This window comes from Phoxinus phoxinus (genome assembly GCF_949152265.1).
Source record: "Phoxinus phoxinus genome assembly, chromosome: 3".
Lineage (NCBI taxonomy): Eukaryota > Metazoa > Chordata > Actinopteri > Cypriniformes > Leuciscidae > Phoxinus > Phoxinus phoxinus.
In genome coordinates this window covers 1,967,999-1,991,325 of record NC_136878.1, presented here as the reverse complement: position 1 = coordinate 1,991,325, position 23,327 = coordinate 1,967,999, and the positions used below count along the sequence as shown (strand labels likewise).

Here is a 23,327-nt window from a genome sequence, read left to right as displayed (position 1 = left end):
GGGAAGGTTAGTTTCAAATGATCACTCTTGACCACAGATGTTGGCGGCGAAGAAGGTGGATGTACAGACGTGGATGTGTGAGGTTTTGACGTTTCACCTTCTGCAGCAGTGGAGCGAGGGGGTGATTTTAGTGTCATTGATGGAAAGTCAGTTACTGTTTTCCCAGGGAATTTGAAGTAACTGCTTATTTCTGATTTCATCTCTTTCAAGGAGTCACTCAGGGTATTCAATTGGACACTACATTGACTGATCTCCTGGAAAAGTTGGCTACAATCCTTTCGAGTACTTTGCTGCACTTCATGGATTTCTTTCTGTACCAGCAGTTGCAATTGTTCGACCATAAATCGGACTTCAGAGGCTAGGGTGCGCTCACTTTTCTGCAGTTCTCCTGTTACCATTACCTTCATGGCTTTTGTCAGCTGATCAGTATCCTCTTCATCATGTTGTTTTAGAGCAGTGATTGTGGTCTGAAGCTGCTGATGGTTGGATTTAATCTTAGCAGTCAAGGTTTCAATCTTGGCATCATGCTGTGAAATGGTAGTTGTAAATTCCTGGGTGAGTGCTTTCAAAGCCGTGTCCTGCTGTTTGAGACAATTAAACAGGATATCCCAGTTCCCTTGTACGTGCTCTGATAATTGATACATTCCTCTGCCAGGGGTTGGGAGAACCGCAGGCAAGTCACGCTGTGTTCCAGAAGGAGGTGTCAGTTCCATGGAAGTGCACAACGGCATGTCAACAGTCGGTGGAGGAGGAGCCCTTTCCCCTGGTGGTGGAGTGGAAAATTGCACATGGGTTCTTGGAGGGTGAAACTGAGTGGGGGTGGAGTAGAAAGTGGGAACAGGAGGTGGTTGTCTGGGTTGCTGTGGAGTTTGTTGCACCAGGGGCCAGTTGGGTGTTGCAATGTCTGGAGGATCCATGGCCACGAAAGTGGATTCCTTGACTAACTTTGTGCACTCAAGTCTAGTACTTTTTTTTTATTGCTGTTTTTATCGACATTGTGTTTATTGACATATTATGATTGCTGCTTCTCGTTGTAAGGTGACCTTGAGTGTTTTGAAAGGCGCCTCAAATAAAATGCATTATTATTATTATTATTATTTGTGGTTGAGGGGTATGGGCCATGGGTGACGTGTATGTGTGGAAGTGGCAATAGTCAATGGTGAAATGAAAAAAAAAAAAAAAATAATAAAGTAATGAAAACTCTACTTGGCCAATCCCAATTTCTTTTGGCAAAGGGCAACAACAAAATAACAAACTACAGAGGGGTTACTTCACAGAAGGTTGTTTTTTTTTTGTTTTTTTTTTCACAATTTTCAAACAATAGCCCAAACGTTCTCCAAAATCGGCTGGATAGACCACAGTTCAATTCCCCAAAGTTCAAATGATCACAAAATTGATAAACGTCCACTTGGATAATACAACAGTTCACAGGGAAAAATGTTCAATGATCACAAGAGCAAATCCAAAACAAAACAGTTCAAAGAGATAATATTCAAGTTTTCAAATTACAAATTTCAGGTTCCAGGTTTTCAAGTTTCATGTCCCTGTTCGGGCGCCATTTATGTAACGGTGGCAACCCGATAATAAATTCACATAATCAACCAATGATTGTACAAATAAAAGTTAGTAAGTTCGGGCGCCAGGCAGGTGTAACCCTGCCAATATTTTCAAAACAATAACCCAGATAGCTTAAATGCCACCAGTTACATACCCGAAAATCAAAAAAAAAAAAAAAATCAAAAAAGAAATCACCAAGGACAGTTCAGAATCAGCTTAGAAATGTCTGTATTTCATACAATTTCACTCAAAACAAAAGAAAAGAAAAGGACAAAATATACAACCACTTTAAATTCCCAGTCAAATCTTTTTTCACAGACCACGGATACAACAGTGCGTTCGTCCAGGTACAGAATCAGATTTCCTCAACAACAACAAAAATATATCAAAAATGTCAATTTTGGTTTGTGGCAAAAAAATAAAAAATAAAATATTACTCACTGCTTAGTTTGTGTGGGACCGGATAACCCGGATGCAGGGTCCGAAATTAACACCCGCCAAGCGCCAAATGCGGGTAGATTTTCCATTTGGCGAGTAAATCTCAAAAGGCTATCCGCCACACTGGCGGGTGAATGTTCATACCAAAATAGTAATGTAATAAAATGTTTTTAATAAAATGTTTGTCCCGCCATAGTCTTATCTGATCGGTGAGTAGCCGAATGTAGACGAACTGCTGCGCGTGTGACAGGGCGCATGTTTAACTGAAGAACGAGCAGAGAGAGAGAGCGAGCCCCGGTCGCGCGCGCGCTCTCTCTCTCTCTCAGTGGAGACAGGCGAAAGGCTTCACAGTCTCCTAAGCGCTGTCTTCAGCATCCGAAATTAACACCCGCCAAGCGCCAAATGCTGGTAGATTTTCCGTTTAGCGAATAAATAATAAAATAAAATGTTCGGACACTCGGGAGGTCGTGAGATATTGCACACGTTACGAGTCAGTTAAACTGATATTCGCTTCAAAGCAGCTGGTACACGGCACGACTGTCCGTGAGCTTTCGCGCTAAACACAAGAGACCGGAGTTTTCAATGTTGCAGGCAATAGCTTCAGATAGAAAATGACAGAAATGTGTGTGAACAGTAATGGACAGATTATGAACAGCTAAATGAACAGTAGCCATTCCTTTCAACATAAAAACGAGAGAGAGAGAGAGAGAGAGAGAGAGAGAGAGAGAGAGAGAGAGAGAGATTAAGAGTGTGTGTGTGTAAAATAAAAAATAAAAAAATTATTATAGCCTACATTTCAAATTTTGCTCTGGACAATTTTTTGTTTGTATTCAACATAATACCTTATTATCTCAATTAAATGTACTGAAATTAATGTATATGTGACACAAAAAGGCTGTTTATTATTTTGGCCGGTAAAAAATATGCTTGGCTGGTGGATTTTTTCATCTACCAGTCCCCGTGGCAGGTGAGCCAAAAAGTTAATTTCGGACCCTGCCCGGATGTGTGGAATGCAGAGGTGAATCTGTGTGAGGGTTTGGGGGAAACCAGCCGCGAATACAGCCACGCCGTAGCCTTTAGGAAAGGTGAAACTCTGTTGAATGGTAACTGGAAACAGCCACAGGATCCAGACGGGCCTTAACCCAGCTCGCTTGGGGTCTTGTACACGCTCTGCGCTGAAGACATTGGTGTGGAGAGCGGTTTACTCTCTCGCATCCGCTCCAGCAGAGGCACAGCGTTCTACCCGCTGACGATTGCGTCACCGCCTCCCAGGTAAGGGAAAACACCTTCTTTTGCAGTTACTATTCCACCACGGAATAACCAACAGCTCGTTCAGTTCATGTGGTTACTTTCAGTTAGCGTTCGACTGTTATTGAGGCTTTCCGGTTCTCACCTCGATAAATCGCCCTCGTAACAACAAACTTCACGTCTTTTTCCACACTTTCTCTCTCCCTTTCTTCAGTATATACTCCTCTTTTTATGTGATAACCCCATTTCCTTTTTTCCCCACTTAGCAACGGAAATGGGCGGAGACAACCTTGATTTAATGATTTAATTTGTTTTTGTAGTTTTCAGCTCCGTGACCAACAAGACGAAAATAAACTTGTGACCGCCATTTTTTAAATAGCTGCTAATCGAGCTAATAGCAGCTCGATTATAATCTCCGTCTATGCAAGTTACGGCGAGCTGCATGAACGCGTTTGATTCGCCGTGTTTGGATGCCGATGTATGTTCGCAAAGCCATGAGCATGAATAGTAACACAATATCGCCATTGTTGATGTAAGACTTGTTTGAGATGCATCGGAGCGGCGCGGACCGATCAGAGCTCCGGGAGTATTTGGAGAGCATACGACTCCTTGTGCTTTTGGATCGCTTTCACAGTGCTTTGATGTCATGCGGCGATCGGTCTGCGAGAAGCCGAACCATCTCGAACAAGCCTGGTGTGTTTTTGTTTGGCACTACCGCGCTAGCGTTGCTGGGCAACATGAGATGTATACACAGTGACGTAAGATCTGGCTCTGTTTTGGCTCTCTAGCCTGTGGAAAGGCAAACCGGTTCTTAGAAGACCCGTCAGTAGAACCAACTCCGAACTGGCTCTAGCTCTAGCTCTGAACCAGCACCTTGCCCCTTTTCCACCAGCAAGAACCAGGTGCTGGTTCAGAGCTAGAGCTAGAGCCAGTTCGGAGTTGGTTCTACTGACGGGTCTTCTAACTCCTGAGATGGAGAACCACGAACAGCTATGGCTCCATCTGCTGGTGGAGTCGGGAACTCCACCCCTCAATACACAACATTCCCTCACACCTGAGACTGATCAGGGTCTGATGAGCTGAAGGGCTTTTTAAGGGTTAGAGACACAGTTAGTGAGTGAGAGTTTTGGGAGAGAAGCTTCAGGCTGTGCTTTCTGTGGAGGACCAGCCCACCCCACCCCACCCCACCCCACCCCACTCCACCCCACTGTCGTTTCCACGAGGAACATTGAATGTTGGAAATACTTACCAGACATTTGAAGGACTTACTGCTGGATTGGCCACGGGCTGCAGCACCGATTGAAGTAAGGTTGGAAAAGACTGTTTACTTACCTGAGGGAATCAGGATTATGATTTCACCACCAGAAGAGGCATCATTTAAGTTTTAACTGTTGAAGACCAACCTGATCCTCAGTTACACTCTTGAGTGTGGAACGCTGTTTCTGTTCATTCCCAAGAACTTTAATAAAATCCTTGTTTATATTTGAACTTGTGTCCCCGCACAACTTGAACTGTCCCGCTGAGAGCTGTAGCCTCTCATGACGTCACACTATTTATTTCAAGTCTACATATCTACATTTCATTTCAATTTCTATCTAATTTTCGAATCTTTTATAAATAAAATGTATTTATTATTATTTGACCTCTTCTTGACCAGCTCATAAAAACAAAACAAATACTACACAAATTCTATTTGAAAACTGATTATTATATATGTGACATGTATATTTAAAAAAAACACTATTATACATAAAATATATGGGCTGGTTTTATATGTCAATTGCTTCATTTTCTAATAGGTTTTATGGGCATATGTGGATATATTTCATATGTGTACATATATTACATTTCCGTATGGGAAACTTTAAATCAATACGAAACCATAATATTAATAAATAAAATATGGTATAATTACAGTTTGAAAATAACTTCCGTAATATTTTCTTTTAGTAAAGCTATGCCTGGATCACCCCGACACAAAGTTTTGCGTTGTCGGTGAGACCCCCGCAAAGATTACACCGATATTAGCTTTCTCGAACATTGCATGGTTGCGCTATATGCCTGAAACTTAGAAACCAACATGCATTTCCATAGGTCTGTCAAAAAATAAATCATCTGGTTTAGTTGTATTTTAAAACGCTGCTTTTCCTACAAATATTGTGTCCAAGTCCATATTTATCAGTGTGATATTTGTAGAAATAAGAACCAGTTAATGGTCTCGTGTCGGAACACAACAGGTATAAAGATATGTTTGCTTTTAACTTTTTTCTAACTTTAAAGCTAGATTATCCTTTGAAAAGTGTAATAGAGTATTTGATTTTGGGTAAAATCTGGAAAACAACCCTAAACATGCCGTGTTTCCTTAATGATGTCATTCTGTTGAACTGTTTGGAGTATTGCAGTACCTATTTCTTAGCAATACATTGCATCAGACATATCATATATCATATTTTTTTTACATTATACTTGCTATTAAATTAATTGAAATTGTACCTTTGTAGAAATAAGAAAAGTACATTTTAAAATAAGATTAAAAGAAAAAGTACCAATTAATGACATTGTGTCAGAACACCGCAAATATGAAGGAATGCTTTTCAAACTTTAAAGCAAGATTATCCTTTGAAAAAGTGTAATACAAATCGTATAGAGTATTTGATTTTGGGGGGAACGGTGGAAAGTAGTGTTATTTAGCTTAATCTTTGTTTTTAAGGGAAGTGACATTCTCAGGAGACCCATTGACCCCTGAAGTACACGACTTCTCATGTGTAGATTAACACGGTTGCTGTTTTGTAATTTACACATCTGAAATTAAAGGTACAGTCGTTTTTTAAAAGTATTTTATTAGCTAAAATCAATGTCTTTATTCATAAATATGTCCTCATTGGTGTAAAAAAAACCTCTGCCAATGATTTGGCTTATCCTCGTAAGCAAATAATTTCTTATCTGTATATATACGGGGCGGGTAAGTCCTTGGAGGGTTCAATGTCGTTCGGCCATCTTGAAAAATATATATAATAGCAGAGAGGGGCAAAAAGCACTAGCCTACCTCAACGCGTTTCCAAAACATGTTTTGGTTCAGAGCCGGCTGACAGAAACCAGCTGATGCGGACGAGGAGATCAGTGAGAGGCAAATTTGAAAGGCTGCACTGCACGGTACTTCATAATGCAGGATCATACTTATCCCGAGCCACAGGAGAAGGTATCCTCGTAGCCAAAGAGCAAAAAAATAAAAAATATTTCAAAGGAAACGTGACCGGTGAATTCAAAACGAGGGTAGATATCGCGATAGCTTTTCCCAGGTGGAAAGAGATAATGAATGAAGGGACGCTGCTTTCTTCTCGACAGGTAAGTCAATGTTACGGTCTAAATTACAAGCTTTTTTTCATTGCTTGGTTGAGTTAAACATGTCTAGTTAAACTCGATGAAACTCGATGATTGGAAGACATGTTGTGTTGACTGTCGACTGTTGACTGTCAGACAAGACAGTCTGGTGCGGACGGACAAGACAGTCTGGTGCGGACAGTGTCACACTAACCCATCTTTTCACCAACAAATGGAAGTTTTATCAGAAAACTAATCAGAAAGAGATCATTGGAAACGAACATGATAATAGCGACCGTTTGCTGGCATTTTTGTTGTTTACTTCAAAATTTACAACCCAAGCAATGATGTTTTACCATTATTATTATGTTTACAATAAAAAGTGATACATTGATTATAATGAATTGATTTATGTCAAAATTGCACATTAGTCACAGAGAAATAAATTAGGCTACCGTTAGGTCTATTTCACAAAAGAAAGAGGACACTTATTTAGTCGAGGCTGTTTCTGTTTATTTGGTAGTTAGCTACAGGATATATTTAGGCTACATCACATTTAGAAAGAATGATAATTTCTACAGATATGCCATCAAAAATACGACCTGAGGAGCTTTGGCACTCTCTCGACTCCCAGTAGGCTACAGATATTTTCAGGAGAAACCGAGGAAGCTCCCGAAAAAAGTTGCTTTATTTTATGATAGTCCGCTATAAAGAGACCGGAGGCTGTCAATAGGCTACTGACAGATAAATAAAAACATGATTGTGATACTCATTATGATTTGTCTGATTTCTTCAAGTGTTCATATTTACTTTGGTAATGGTTAGCATAGACTTTTGCATCGCGTAGCCTATAAATATTTCTGCCTTATACGGTTGTCCAATCAGCATCCAGGACCACAACTATGAGTATTATAATAATGAGCATTTCGTGCACATTTCACATGCGTCACATGCATTAATCTGGCTTGAAAAGCAAAAGTACATCATACAAATAAACACATCGTAGAGACAGTTCAACTTACCAAAGAAACAGAAACAGAAAAAAAAACAGTGAGGACTTTGCTGCCTCATTTCAGAACGCTGCACACCACTGACATACTAAAGCCTATGTATTATTCATCTCTTGTGTTTTTCATGGCCTGACGGACCTCCTCTACCAGATTGTCTCTGTTGTTTGTGATGTTTTTTCCAGCGACCTCCATCAGATCAGTGATCATCTCAGCGCTGTAAGAACCTTGAAACGTGCCATATTTTTCCCTCCACTCCTTAATATCACCTGAAGAAACATTAACACTCTTAAATCAGAACACAGTTGATATTTCAGTTTTATTCAGGACATTGTAAGATCATAACTTGCCTCCACAGTTGACCACATTAAAGAGAGGGATGTGTATCACGGTTGGAGTGTTTTGGCCTTTGAACACATAGAAGTCCTTCGGTTTCTTTACGTCCTCTTCAGGAATGTTGACCTCAGGGAAAGGGATCTTTAGTTTCTTGCACGTCTCAGCAGCTTCCCTCACTGTCTGTAGTGGAAAAGCAGCACATTATTGTTTGGTTGGACAGACATTCCCAGTATAAATTTAAAGTGTTCACCAAATCGTCAGGATGAGGAACCGCTGAGATAAATGTGAATGCTAACGGACAGCACTCTCTAGGTATTATAAATACATACGGTTAAATGAAAACGCTTGAATTTCCTTTTAAATTGTATTCTTTCCAATAGTTTTTTTTAGTTTTTTAGCTGTTTAACCACTTATATCCACAGCCATTACATATTTCAAACAGTAATATCCTATACTAAACCTAAACTAATCTTGACACACGATATATCATTTGAAAGCTTACAGTCTCTAGTTTACATATTTGGTGACTGATTTTCAAAATAAATTACAGAGGAGCCGTAATCTTGCAACAAGAATATGTTCATCCTCCTGAGGCGTGTTCAGACCTTTATTTTGAAATAGTGACGAACATGAAAAATCATGAAAGAATGGTAGAAACCTCAGTTTGTTTTCATGCCAAGAGTTCAAAAGATAGCATCCATTAAATTATTTTAGAAAAAAAGGTCTGAAAATGTTTTAAATATAAAGAAAATAATACTAGATTCAGCATGTGGCAGCACGCTATAATACGTGATCTTTTGTGTTTCTTAGAGGTTGAATTCATTTCAAAATCTGCCAAACTTCCAATACTACTTCTGAATAGGATGTCTACTTCATAAATTGATTGAAAATTGTAAAAATAATGGTTCAGATCACTCAAACAACATATGGAAATGGAGGCGCCCTTGTATGGGCAGTAATGTCCACTAGTGGAGAAGTGTGGTACTGCGCCCAAACTAAATCTCACTGAAAGCTTCTTCTTTTTTTCTGTTTCTGTTTAATAGAGATGCTCCGATCAGCATTTTTGGGGCTGATTACCGATCACCAAAATCAAGATCTGCCGATTGCCGATCACTGCTGATCACAGAATGGCAGAGGAATGGGAATCTTTTATCTATAATCTAGCAGTTTGCACCATTTGTAGAAATTAAACTAACTATGAGGTGGCAAGAACGATTTCTTTCTGGAACAACCAATTATGCAAAACATCACAAAACCAGTAGGTTGTTTATCAGACAGAAATTCATGAAGAACCTTTTGTAAGTCAAATTTAAGATCGTTTTAAGACCATAAAGATTGAAATTTAAGACCTACACGATGCATTAAAGGTGCTGTATGGAGTTTTTCTACTAAAATGAAACCATTTTTTATTACCTGTGTGTGAAGGGGTTGTAATCTCACAATAAAATGATCCACTTGGCGGGTTTTACTATTACCTCTGAAAGCAAGTATTCTTATTTCTATGTGATACTCCGAGTCGGATTTGCCGCGAAATCCAGTGCCGTGACTGAGACCTGCATGCGCCTCTCGCCTCTCGCCTCGTCTACTGACTGCACTCAACAGCGACGACACTGCAACTTTATGACATGGAGTCTGCTAATACTAGGACACGACTAGCACAACACAGACTCCAACACAAACTCCACATAATAATAAAAAACAAAAGAAAGCACGCGCACGAGCACTCGCTTGTAAACGTATTGGTTGCAATCTGAAACATCACCGCTAGATGCCGCTGAAAACTCCATACAGCAACTTTAACCAGCAAATAAAAAATTAAATTAGCATCAATATGCACTTTTTGTTTACATAAGCATTAAAATAATAACAAAAAATATGGCTAGATTTTAAAAGCATCTTGCAACATGTTATCTACTAACATGTACAAGTGCAAATAAAGTTTTGACAAAAAAGGTTTTATAAAAAGATAAACCTCACATATTCATTTTTTTATAAAGAGAATGAGTCAAAAAAAGATAAATTACTGACATTTACAATGCACATTAGCTTATCTTTTATTATAGTAAAATTCGGTCCGATTTTCCCGTGGCGTTTGTCGTTGCTATGCAACCATGCACCGCGCTCTCCTCGACGACAAAGAAGTTTTAGTAGCTTTTGCGGAATTCTGAAGTTGAGATTTTTTCATCTCCAGACGGGAGAAGGAGAACTCATGTTGCCACTGGCCAGCTCCGGTCTGCTGTTGTGATTTACGTCACGTGATCCGCGCTTTTGGGGTTCGCCGATCAATCGGAGCATCACTACTGTTTAACTTCTTTAATTTTTTTCACTTCTACAAAAATCTGCCAAATGTCTTCTTTAAAACGAGACCAATCTTACATCTATATTCCAAAGCATTCCTGAATTATAACCATTTAAGTGCGGTATGTGCATTTTCATGTCTATTTAAAAAAAAAGAGGGGTTAAAAGATACAGCATTTGTAATTATCTGTTAATGTTTTTATTTTAAGTTAGTGTGAACTCTGGTGGTCACAATGCATGCCATGAAGAAAAAAGCATTATTTTTGAAAAATCTCCTGTTGTGTTCTACAGAAGAAACAAGTCACGGGTTTGGAACGACATGAGAGGGAGTAAATTATGATTTCTAGGGGATATTTTTTCCCCTTTAAATGAACTGAGTGAATTCTCTGTGCGTATAATACCGTGAAAGGATCGCCGTCACTGAAATCCAGTGAAATGATGAGGTCGATGTCTCTCTCTTCTCTCAGCACTGAGAAGTAGGGTGAGTTGAGCAACGGTCCAGCGTCTATATAGTCTCTCATCTCACTTTTCAGAAGAGCTGCGGGCACTGCTTCATCTGAGAGATCACAGCATTATTATATTATTCACAATTAATTTTTACAGTTAACATCTGTCTATGCGTTTCTGTCCTCACCTTTCATGTTGTAGAGGAAATTATATTTTCTGCCCCAGATCCACTGAGCAATGCATTCATATAAAGTCTTCAGAAGATCTGTAAAACAAATACACAGTGGTTCTTAAATTCAGTAAATGGTTCTGATATTGTTATTATATTCTGTATATGTTTTTGTTGACTATATGATCATTTTGAGAAAAAGTTTTGATGTTTTATTGTAGTTTTTCAGCTTTAAAGTACATCATTGGATGTCTAAAGTTTCTTCTGTGGCATCAGTCTGTTGAAACCTGTTTTGCTGAATTGAAAGCATTTATGGAATTTTAGAGTAAAGCACATTTCGGTTTATGCATTATTCTGGCTTGAAAATCGAAAGTAAAGTAAGTAAATTATACAAATCAACACTTTGTAAAGACAGTTCAACTTGCCAAAGAAACAGAAACTGAAGCAATGACTCAAACCATTACACACATCCACAGTGTATTGTTTCATATTAGGGCTGTCGCGGTGAAGGAATTTCCCTTGTGGTAATTTTGACTGGCTTAATAGCGCGATATGCGGTATTCTCGCCATTTATTTATTTATATTTATTTGTTGCTATATAAATAAGTGTTACGATGTGGTCAGCATGCACAAAAACAAGGACATTTTCAGTAACCTATGTAACCGAAACTAAACAGCGTCTCTGCGCATTGAAAGGCTGTCACTCAGCTCGCAGTTATACGGCAACAGATTGCATGGGTAACGCTGAAGCTGATGCTTACTTTAATTGAATCAATGCCATTGGTCTCTCTGTGTGACTCGCTGATTTTATACTGAGGTCGAAGCTGTCTCCCACTGATTGCGGGTCCTATAAGTAGACCCTTAGGTTGTCACTCCCTGAGTGACAGGCGAGGAAACCATTGTTTTCCTGTGCCAGTATTCCCTTAAAGATTATGTCTAGCTCAGAGGCTAGCAGTAACAGACTTTTGTGCTCTGCGTGTCTACAAAGTGTCCTCTAGAGCATCGGTTCCCAACAGGGGGGTCGCGGCCCACAAGGGGGCATCAGCGTGCTCCGTGGGGGGTCGCGTCATATTTTGAATTTTTTTTAGCAATGAGCATTAAATAAAAGTCCTTAACTTTTTTCTGTTCAAAATGTACAAAATGTATATAATGAGCGAGTTCATCATGAATCCATTTTCCAATCCGTGGGCCTGCATGCTATTTTACACTGGTCCGGATCGCTGCGGAGTAGCCCAGTACCTGCATGACTCGTCATAGACGTACACAGAGAGAAGTAGATCCGGCTACAATGTTCTTCCGAAAGACGCATTATTCTGTTAAAAAACGCAAGTTTATTATCGCTCGCTATAGCCTCAAAAGCGTAAAAAATAAAGCCTCACATTGATAAAACCTCACAAATATCATGCAAGTATTGAGGTGCAAGGGGGGGGGGCCTAAAATATTTTCTTGGGAAAAAGGGGGTCTCAGACAAAAAAAGGTTGGGAACAACTGCTCTAGAGGACGCAGGGCGAGTTCCCATTCGAAAGGGCACGTCACAGGTGACACATGTAACCATGGTTCCCTGAGATGGGGAACGAGACATCTCTCTGCCATGCATCTGGCCTGCCTGTCTATGTCTCCTTCAGACAAAGAAGTTGATGATGTCTAATACAGGTGCCCTTATATACTCACGGTCGCACCAGTAGTGATGCCACGGACTGTTGTGGGCCAATGACATTGTCGCGTTTTTACACGTGCTTCAGACACCAGTCACGCTGAAGGTGTTTCCCAAAGTGTCCTCTAGAGGAAACAGTGTCTCGTTCCCCTTCTCAGGGAACTGTGGTTACATGTGTAACCTGAGATGTTTTTGTACGTTATTTTATCCATATTTGTTGTTTCATCAATTAGTTTGTTTTACTGTTTAAATGTTGCAGAAAATCCATTAAAGATACATTTTCTAGCACACTTTAGGAAAACCTTACCAATCAGCATTGTTCTGATGGATTCATCGTGAGCAGACGGATCTTTGCCATTCAAAACCGAGAGATTCATGTCCACGAGATCCATGAGCAACTGGTGATATTCGTCTATGGGAGGGGAGTTTGGACCTTCTGTAGAAAACACACATTGAACAAACATGAACACACTGCAAAATGTCTTGAACACAAGTGCTTTCCATCACCAAATTTATGACATTTAGATATCAGGTGTTTGTCATTATTGATTATTTTTATTTTTCATCATTAAAGAGTTTAACTTATTTATCAGCAGGTAGCATTAACCTAGAGACAAAAGAAAGACTTGTTAATAAATAAAAGTAATAAGAAATGTTTTACCTTTCCTCATTTCCTCAAGCATCCCTGGTTTCATTATAGACAGGATATGAAGAATCCACTCTGGGGGGGGGGGGTCAAATGGAATTTAAGTTCACATATTAATGAAATGACTGTCAGCTTTATGTAGAACTGAATCTTCAGAACAAATGAAGTCGCACCTATTATTTTTTCCAAGATGAATTTAAAGTTCTCGTCTCCATCTGCAAAAGCGCTGCCACACAGAGCTGCAGAAAACACATTTAAGTTTATGGGCCTTATCTTGCACCCAGTGCAAATGTACGCCAGAAGCAACTCTTGCTCCACTTATGGCCACAGTACCTCTTGCAGCGCTTCAAGATGTTTTCCTAATTCTAATTGTAATATTTATATTTATATTTCCTTTAAAACCGCTTGTTACCTTGCAGGTACAGCATGTCAATCTCAGGCTGGTTCTTGATCTTACGGCCATTCTCAAACTTGCTGCCAAAGTTGGATGTCTCCACAAACGCTCCAGTGAGGGAATAACCGGCTTCATATGGAGTGATCTCAAACCAGGGGTCTGCAGACAGAAACACATCTATTTAACAGCTGACACACACACACACACACACACACACACGAACTCTGTCTGTCTTTCTCTCTCTCTCTCTCTCTCTCTCTCTCTCTCATTCTCTCTCTCTCTCACACACACACACACACACACAGACCTGAATCTTTGCTCTGTTTGCTGTGCTTGTCGATCGCGCTGTAGATGGGAAACGGGTCTTTACTCTGCTGGTTCCACTGATCTGTGAGTGTTTGTTCATCTATCTGAAGAGAAAAAAAATATTTCTGCAGCTGTTATTTATTTGTACAAGATTGTAACCCTGGTTCCCTGAGAACAGTGGATGAGACACTGCGTCCTGAGACACTTTGCCTGAGCCTGGGTTCTCCCAAGGTTTTTTTTCTGCCACCTGATGGAGTTTTGGTTCCTTCAACTTCCTTGCCACTGTTGCCATTGCTGCCATTGGCTTGGCTTGCTTAGTTGGGGACATTTAAATTTAACATTTCATTTAATATTCAAAAATACTATTGATCTGCCTGCATTGACACTATTAAACAAGAACTGAACTGAGCTGGACGATGACATCACGGTTTACTCCACAGTGGCTATATATATAAATATATAGCCTATATAGACAGACGAGAGCGGAGAGTTTTCACAGAAAAACACTTACAGTTTGCGCATGTGGACCAAGCGTGCCGCACAAGTCCTGAAAGTGAAGTCACGATCGCCCCCCGGTGGCTGGTCCCAGTATAGGTCATAAACCCCACCCTCCCTATGAAGTCTAATGGATGTGACGGAAACTAAACAATCCAATTACACTTCATATACATTTTTTCCAAAGATGTTTTCTGTCATTTTAGGTAGTTTTTATCACGTTGATGCAAGTTTTTTTTATATATATATAAGTTTGCACTTAGTTAGCTATTTGATTCTATAAAAACGGGAATGTAACGTCATGATTGACAGCTGTGATAGACAGTTTCTCTGAAACAAAGAAGTCACTGAGTCACCAAAGGGTATTTTAGGGATTTTCGGGATAAGATTGGAGCTTCGGCTTTAATTTCTACATGTCCATAACTGTTTATTTCACACTCACATGTGTTCTGTAATAACTGTACTAACGGTCTCTGCGAGAGTGAGGACGGGACTTTGATATCGCGGCTCCTCTTTACATTCACTACTGCGCAGAGTCAGGTCCCAAATCTGCGCAAGATGTCAGCGCCATATTAGGACTTTGGCGGCTTCACTTTTCACCAATGGAAGAGAGTGAAGGGGCGTCATCCATTTTTTTTTACAGTTTAGGATGCGGACCCCTCAAGGACCAATCGCATGCTCTTCACCCAAAACTAAACACGCATAGGTTGTGTGAGTCACCAGTGTCAGTTGTGTTTTTAGGGCCCAAGCCTTGAAAGGGCGAAGGCCCTATTGTTTTCCAAAGGATTATTATTATTATTATTATTATTGTTGTTCTTCAAGGGTTTGGGGGCTTTTGGGGCCCTTAACATACTCAAAAACTCTTGAAACTTTGCACACGGGTCAGAACCCGCGGCCATTAGAGCCGGACTGAAGCTGGTACCCGGGCGTGGCAGGGGGGCTCGACAGCGCCCCCTGGAACGGGGTCCGAAAACTTGGTCCATACACGCTTGCATGAAATAATATGAAACTCGGTACACTTATAGATCTCATCGGTTCATATATCCTTCGTGCTCTGACTTTTTACCCCAGCCCAACAGGAAGTCGGCTATTTAGGGTAGTTAGAAAAACGCATTCAATGGAATTTAAAATACTCCTCCTAGACGATTCAACCAATCGCCACGAAACTCGGTCAGCATGAAGTCAAGACATTGAGGATGAAAACTTGCGAGGGGATTTTTGATATCTCGAATGGTTTGGCCGTGGCGAGGAAACGAATTTATGGCGAATATTGGAAACAGGAAGTGTGTTATAACATCCTCATACATTAACTGATCTTGATGAAACTTCAGCAGTGTGTTCGCTGTAAGAGGCCGATCACATGGATGTGACTATTGTGAGTCAAAGTTATAGCGCCACCAACTGGCAGCAGGAAGTGTGTCACTTTCAAAATGCTTTGAATTCACCCTCTTATTTTTACCCGATTTGCTTCAAACTTCATCTGTATAATGTAAACACACGACAGATGTAGACCTGTGAAAGGATTATTGATATCTTTAATACTGTCGCCATGGCAACGCTTTAAACTTTTATATTATTTTTGGATGCATTTGAGGCTCTTAACATGCTTCAAATTGCATGAAACTCAACATGCATATCACATTTATTGCCTAGTACACTTGTGCGAAGTTTCAGAAACGGGCGTGGTAAGGGGCTCAGTAGCGCCACCTTTAGTCAAAAATGGGGTATTAGTTTTACCTACAGTAACCAAACTCGGTACGTATATTCTTCTCTTCGATCCGGACAACTTTCTAATTTACACTCATTAGCCCCGACCAACAGGAAGTCAGATATTTTGGTTTGAATGGGAGAAAATCTGAGAATTTTGCCAGTCTCTCTCAGTGTCTGTGTGTGTGAGAGAGGAGGGGGGCTTTGTTAACCCTTTCTCTGCTGTGTGCGACTTCTCGGGCACTTATGGGGCCCTTAACGTGCTCAAAAACTCTTCAAACTTTGCACACAGGTCAGAACCCACGGCCATCAGGGCCGGGCTGAAGCTGGTACCTGGGCGTGGCATGGGGGCTCGACAGCGCCCCCTGGAATGGGATTCAGACAGCCCCCCCCCCCCCCCTTTTCTGTGTGTGTTTGGAGGGGAGCAGAAAGACTCACACTGATACAAGCTCTAAAGCAGACTTTTTCTCGACAGTCAAAGCGGGGTTACGTTATTGCCCGTCGTGCACAGGAACCCGAAAGGCAACGGGGTGGCGGCTTTTTATATATATTGTTTAGTTTGTTTTCATTGGACTTGTCTGCCTGTCATCACGTCACTTGTCATCTTCATTGTCATTATCAGTTCATCTGTATCCCCTGTGTTCAGTTAATCATTGTCGTCTGTGTTTGCATTTAAGTCTGTTCAGTCAGTCGTTGTGCGATCTATGTTGTGGATAGTGTGTTGCTGCCTGTCCTGTTATCCTTTATATTATTACCGTTAAATCTTCGTGTTGGAAATTTTATCCTCATCTTCGTCTGCCTTCCTGCAACCACACGTGACAACCAGGTGTCAGGAATCTCGGACACGGGTCCGCATACTTCCTAAACCATTTGTTAGCAGCCATGATTTCTTACTCCGTACCAGTGAAACAGTCCCTGAAGGCAAAAAGTGGATGACATGTTCTCTAGGCGCCCCTTTTATAGTTCCTGGTCGCACCAGTAGTGAAGTCATGGCTGTCGCCGGCCAATACAATTTCCGTGATTATACAGTACAGTCATCAGTCACGCTTGGGCATCCCCAAAAGTGTCTCAGGATGCAATGCGAGTTCCCTTTCGAAAGGGAACACATGCTAGTAACTGTTTTTTGTTTGTTTGTCTAAATCCTAAAACATTCCATAGAGCTTTCCTGTAGCTCAGTGGTAAGAGCATTGCGTTAACAGCGTAAGATGTGGGTTCGATCCCAGGGGATTGCACATACCTATGTATAAATGTATAGGATAATGCAATGTAAGTCGCTTTGGATAAAAGCGTCTGCCAAATACATAAATGTAAATGTAAATATAAATATTCCAATTAACATTTAAATATTTAAACATTTTCCAATACGGTCTCTACACCGCATGTCGATTTGCTGTAGGTTGTAAATGGAATAATGTTACAGAATTGTTTCCCCTGTGCTTCAGGTTCCGTGGCCATTATAAACACTCATATCAATCCTAAAAATAGCACTTTTAAGACTGAATGTGAGCACCTCATTAAAATCATACATCATTGAGTGTTGTATTATGAATAGTTACAGACCTCCTTTGGATAATTCGTGAAGACCATTGCTGCCAAGACGTCAGTCAAGCTGAATATGTCTTTCTCTTTGTAATATTTTAACATTTGAATAATTTGATATATCCAGCTGACGGCAGGACCGCTGAGTCTCTGGATGATCTTGTCTTTCACAGAGTCTAGTTTGGTGGACCAGTCTGACTCCTGATATAAGGAGGCCATACACCTTCAGAGGAACAACATATGCTCTCATTTATGACATTCAACGTACGTGTGTGTGTGTGTGTGTGTGTGTGTGTGTGTGTGTGTGTGTGTGTGTGTGTGTGTGTGTGTGTGTGTGTGTGTGTGTGTGTGTGTGTGTGTGTGTGTGTGTGTGTGTGTGTGTGTGTGTGTGCGCGTGTGTGTGTGTGTGTGAAAGAAATTAAAAAGGAGAGGGAGTGTGTGTGTGAGAGAGAGAGAGAGAGAGATAGAAAGAAAGAGAAAAAGATGGAGAGAGAGTGTGTGTGTGTGAGGGAGAGAAAGAAAGAAAGAGAAAAGGGGAGAGAGAGAGAGAGAGTGTGTGTGTGTGTGTGTGTGTGTGTGAGGGAGAGAGAGAGAGCGAGAAAGAAAGAAAAGGGGGAGTGTGTGAAAGAAAGAAAAAAAGGGAGAAGAGAGTGTGTGTGAGAGAGAAAGAAAGAAAAGGGGAGAGAGAGTGTGTGTGTGAGAGAGAGAGAGAAAGGATAAGTGTGTGTGTGAGAGAGAGAGAGAGAGAGAGAGAGAGAAAGAAAAAGGGGGAGTGTGTGTGTGCCATAGTTTTCTGAAAATGTAAAATTGCAGAAAGTTTTTTTGATGGGTATAAAAGTACAGTATAAAAACAATTACGCCTATGGAGAGTCCCCACAAGGATTATGAAACCGAGTGTGTGTGTGTGTGCATGTGAGTGTGTTGTCTCTTAGGGTGTGTACCAGGTGGATCCAGAGACTCCGCTCAGGTAAAGCACACAGTCCAGAAGACCTGCTTTCTGGAGTTGATCCAGGGATCCCAGCAAACCCACCATGGCTCTTGATCCTCCTCCAGATCCCAGTAATGCAATGTTTGGCACCTCATTCTGAAACACAGATTGATTTATCAAACATTTGATGTTCATCAGATACAACATATGTTATAAAGATATATTAAGTATAAGATGTTTTACCTCACTGCAGGTTATCTTAAGTTTATTCAAGCTTTGCAGAATATCATTTCTCCTTATGGCTACAAACTCCTCCTCCTTTTTATTCAGAGAGTGTCCGATTCTCACCGAACCACTGCAGCGACAGACAGACCAGTGTTGAATTTAACATCATATACAGCTATTTCAAATATTTCTGAAAAGTTGTTATTATCAGAATTAACCAGTTTGTAAACATTAATTGTGATGCTGTACAGTACTTGTATGTAATGAAGTGCACATTACATGAATCTGAGCAGAATTACCTTTCCTGGGGTTTGGATGCACTCATCTATAAAACAATATAGGGTCAACATTAAAGTTCTAAAATTCGAAAACTAATAGGGAATATCTATTGAAAATCTATCGATCAACTTTACAGTTCTTTTGATAAAAATTAGTCACAACTCGTATGTCAACTATTAAGCCATTTTTTTTAAAACAAATTTGCAACTTTTAAAACATATACTCACTGTTCTTGTAGAGTCTTAAATCCTGAGGCTTCACCAATATCAGCACAGCAGCCGTCGACTCTCAGATCAGACAGAAGAGCCTCTTTTATAGGACTCTGAAACTGACGTCTAGATATCATCGTGGGAGGTGGAGGTGATAAACCTGAAGTTTTCAGGTTTGAACAAAAATTTTTCCATGTAATTTCGTTGTATGTGAAGGTGGGGTTTACATACAATGTCTAAATGCATAGAGAACAGCTAATATGTGTTTGAACTATCACCTATGGAGGGTGTTAAGGGGTGAGCAGATATAGTTTTCAAATCACAAACCCATTGAAATCAGAAACAGACCAAATAAAAAATTAAATACCCAAGCAAAAATACCTTTTGGCCTGGTTTTTATGTGTTGTGGAGACATTACCCCTGCATCTAAACTATAGAGAGAGTGTGTTTTACAATCTTTCTCAATCAATTTGGCACACTTAGCCAAACTCATGAGTAGTAACGAAATACATTTACTTTGTTAAATTTAGGCCTACTTGAGTACTTTTTTTGGGGGGGGGAAATACTTTTTAAGAGTAGATTTAATTGTGGGTACTTTTACACACCTCTGACTGCACTCAAATAACACGTTAGTCAAGTCATCTTCATTTATATAGCTCTTTTAACAATGTAGATAGTTTCAAAGCGGCTTTACAGTAATAAACTGATAATTTAAGGTAAAAGAGATTGTTTTGGTTTTATAGCGGTTCTTCAATAAAGATATTTTCCAGCTAAAGTTAGTTTTGATTGATTCAGAATTAAAACTGATTAAATTAGAGTCCGCTAAGACGACACCGTTCTCTCTACACAGACTTTAAATGCTAACCTGTGAGAAACGCTGATGGCGCTGATGTGTGCATTAAGAATTAATTCTATAGTTATGCGCATTTGAATATATGTGCGCAGGTTTATAATTCCCTACAAACCAAGCCTTAAACGACTTGTCTGTGCTTAAAATTTTGATACAAAATTGTATCACTTTGGGGTAGATACACGAAACCGAAATTATCTCGACAACGCTTTATCTATAGAGTGGTAAAGGGATCCTATAGGGAGAGGCTAGTTGGCACTTCAGCGCTACGTTGATATCGGGTCCAGGCGAAGGTCCTTCGTCAGATCTGGATACGGCCTGGATCCGGCAGGCTGCGGGAAAACCTCGGGATAAACAAAGACACTAAAATTAGCGTAGATGCCATTCTTCTTATGATGTAACGAGTACATCAGGATTTAAGGGAAGTGTTCCCAGTTCCGCCTGACCTAATCTATGCAGCCTAACATTGAGTTATAGAAGTCTATAATGCGTTATGTGAATGCTAGGTCAAAGAGATGTGTCTTTACAGTTTTTTTCGATTGCTAAACGACAGTGAGCACAACTGGAGCTACATGTGCAAAACTCTAACTACAGTCTGCACAGCAGCAGTTCATGTGGACCAAACTCTAGCTCGTTTTTCATTGCTTGAACACAGTTTTCAAAACTCTACACACTTATCCCACGACTTTAACCACAACCTGCACAACACTGTGGATTTACAGCACTTTGTTCAAATGCTAACACACTGCTGTCAAAACTGTGAACCACACATTCAAAACAGAATAGATTTCAGCCTTGTGTCTTTCAAACACTGCTGATGGCAACTTCAGCTGAGACAGGTGAGATTTACATCCTTACAGTAAATGAGAACATTACAGGAATATATTTTGTATTGCAATTATAGAATATTTACACAGATATATATATTACAGTAAGTTTGACTGTAATATATAGTTTTACTGTATTGCTGTATATACTGTAATACACAACATGACCCAAAGGCTGGCCCCAACAGGAGGAAGAGGAAAAATATTTTCAGATGCGCAGGAAAATGCTATTGTCGCAGATTTATGGTTTTGTACCTGCCTGCATATTCACCCTTCCTCAACCCAATAGAGGAGTTTTTCTCTGGTGGAAAGTGTTTTTTGGTGACCAAATGTCTCTTTTGGAAGCCGTGCGTGCCGGATGTGAGGACACGAGTCCAGAGGACTGCAGGGATGGACAATGTACTCCAGAAGGTTCTTCCCCAGGTGCATGGCAAGAGAGAACATTAGATGTGATGTTGATGAAAACCTGTGGCCTGATGCTGGAGAGAGGCAGGATTAGCTCCTCAATTATTTGTTTGAATTACATGTACTTTTAGTTTCTACCTTTTTTTCCTCATTACTGTAATTTCGTAAATTACTACAGACTATTGAAGCAAACTGCTAATTTTAATTTACCTTAAAGAATTCTTATGTTCTAAAAATTTAAATAAATCATGTGAAAGAATGTCACTCTATTATTTCAAGAAAATATTACTTTGTATGAAGTCACTGAAATTGTTCAAACTGTAAAGATGAAAAGTTTGTATTTTCTGTATTGGTGTTTGATGCTAGTGTTTTTACTCTCAGTGTGTTCTGAGTGACAGTGTGTGTTATCTCAGTGAGGGTTGTGCATAGTGTTTGGCTGCACTGAGCCTGTTTTGAGCCATGTGTTAAGAGTTGTGTTGCTTGGAGTGAGTTTTGCAGGTGATGTGAACTGTTTAGCTCAGGTGACTGTTGGTAGTGCAGACTGTAGTTAGAGTTTTGCACATGTAGCTCCAGTTGTGCTCACTGTCGTTTAGCAATCGAAAAAAACTGTAATCTAGCTTTGAACTGACAGTGTGTCTGCTTCCCGGACAATGGTAGGAAGACTGTTCCAAAGTTTTGGTGCTAAATAGGAAAAGGATCTTTTCTAGTAAAAGGCAGATTAGAGATCGGCCTGTAATTGACTAGTTTTGTAGGATCAAGTTGCGTTTTTTTATCAAGCGGTTTAATCATAGCTAGCTTAAAGGTTTTGGTACGTATAGAGACAAAGATGAATTAATGATATTAAGAAGAGGATCTATGACATCTGGAAGCATCTCTTTCAGCAGCTTAGTCGGTATAGGGTCTAACATACACGTTGTCGATTTAGATGAATTAACGAGTTTGCAAAATTCTTCCTCTCCTATAGCAACAAATTAAACTAATTTTCCCTCAGGGAGACTACAATGCACTTCCTGATGCGATACTGTATTAGACGATTGCATAGTTATAATTTTGTCCCTGATATTATCGATCTTATAAGTGAAGCAGTTCATAAAGTCATTACTGCTGTGCTGCTTGGAAACTTCTGGGCTTGAAGCTTTCTTTTTCGTTAGTTTAGCCACTGTTTCAAATAAATACTTAGATTATGTTTATTTTCTTCTAATAGGGTTGAAAAATAAGCAGATCTAGCAGCTTTTAAAGCTTCTCTGTTCAATCGAGCTCTCCTTCCATGAAACGGGATGAAATCTTCCAGTTGCGCTCCATTTTTCTGGCTGCTCTCTTAAGGGCCTGAGTGTGCTCGTTGTGCCACGGTGTTGGACTATGTTCTTTAATCTTCTTTAAGCGCAGCGGAGCAACTGTGTCTAAAGTGCTGGAAAAGAGAGAGTTAAAAGTTTCTTTTGCAATATCAAGTTCTTCTATGATATCCGGGATGCTGAGATGATGAAACTGATTAGGAAGATTATTGATAAAGCAATCTTTAGTTGCAGAAGTGATCGGTCTAACATATTTATAACACAGAGTCGGCTTTGCAGCCTTGGCTAAATGTCATTTACACGAGACTAGATAATGATCTGAGATGTCATCGCTCTGCTGCAGTATTTCAACGGCATCAACATCTATTCCATGTGATAGTATTAGATCTAGAGTATGATTACGACAATGAGTCGGTCCTGACACGTGTTGTCTAACTCCAAATGAGTTTACAATGTCTTTAAATGCCAATCCCAATGCATCTTTCTCATTATCTATGTGTATATTAAAATCACCAACAATTAGTACTTTATCTGCAGCCAATACTAATTCTGATAGAAAATCCGCAAATTCTTTGAAGTCTGTATGGTGCCCTGGTGGCCAGCACAAATCTCAAACATGATTTATAATTTACACTAGATCATTTTACATTAAGCACCAACACTTCAAAATAATTATATTTTAAACTACTTCTTAGTAATTCTGAGAATATTACTATAAATTACAGCAACACCTCCTCCATGCCTTTCAGA

The 23,327-nt window shown here is 39.9% G+C and overlaps 1 protein-coding gene across 1 annotated transcript; it reads right to left on the bottom strand.

Annotated features, from left to right (window-relative positions):
- Positions 1 to 7,058: 7,058 nt before the first annotated feature.
- On the bottom strand, positions 7,059 to 19,340 carry LOC306994768 (cytosolic phospholipase A2 gamma-like; the record flags this gene model as incomplete). Its single annotated transcript, XM_079605561.1, has 13 exons — positions 7,059 to 7,840; positions 7,922 to 8,087; positions 10,607 to 10,761; positions 10,840 to 10,917; positions 12,783 to 12,911; positions 13,137 to 13,196; positions 13,295 to 13,360; positions 13,534 to 13,674; positions 13,823 to 13,925; positions 17,695 to 17,785; positions 18,504 to 18,646; positions 18,734 to 18,845; positions 19,222 to 19,340. 13 exons carry the CDS (start codon positions 19,338 to 19,340, stop codon positions 7,677 to 7,679), a joined length of 1,527 nt encoding a protein of 508 aa, XP_079461687.1. The 3' UTR covers positions 7,059 to 7,676.
- Between the last annotated feature and the right edge of the window lie 3,987 nt (positions 19,341 to 23,327).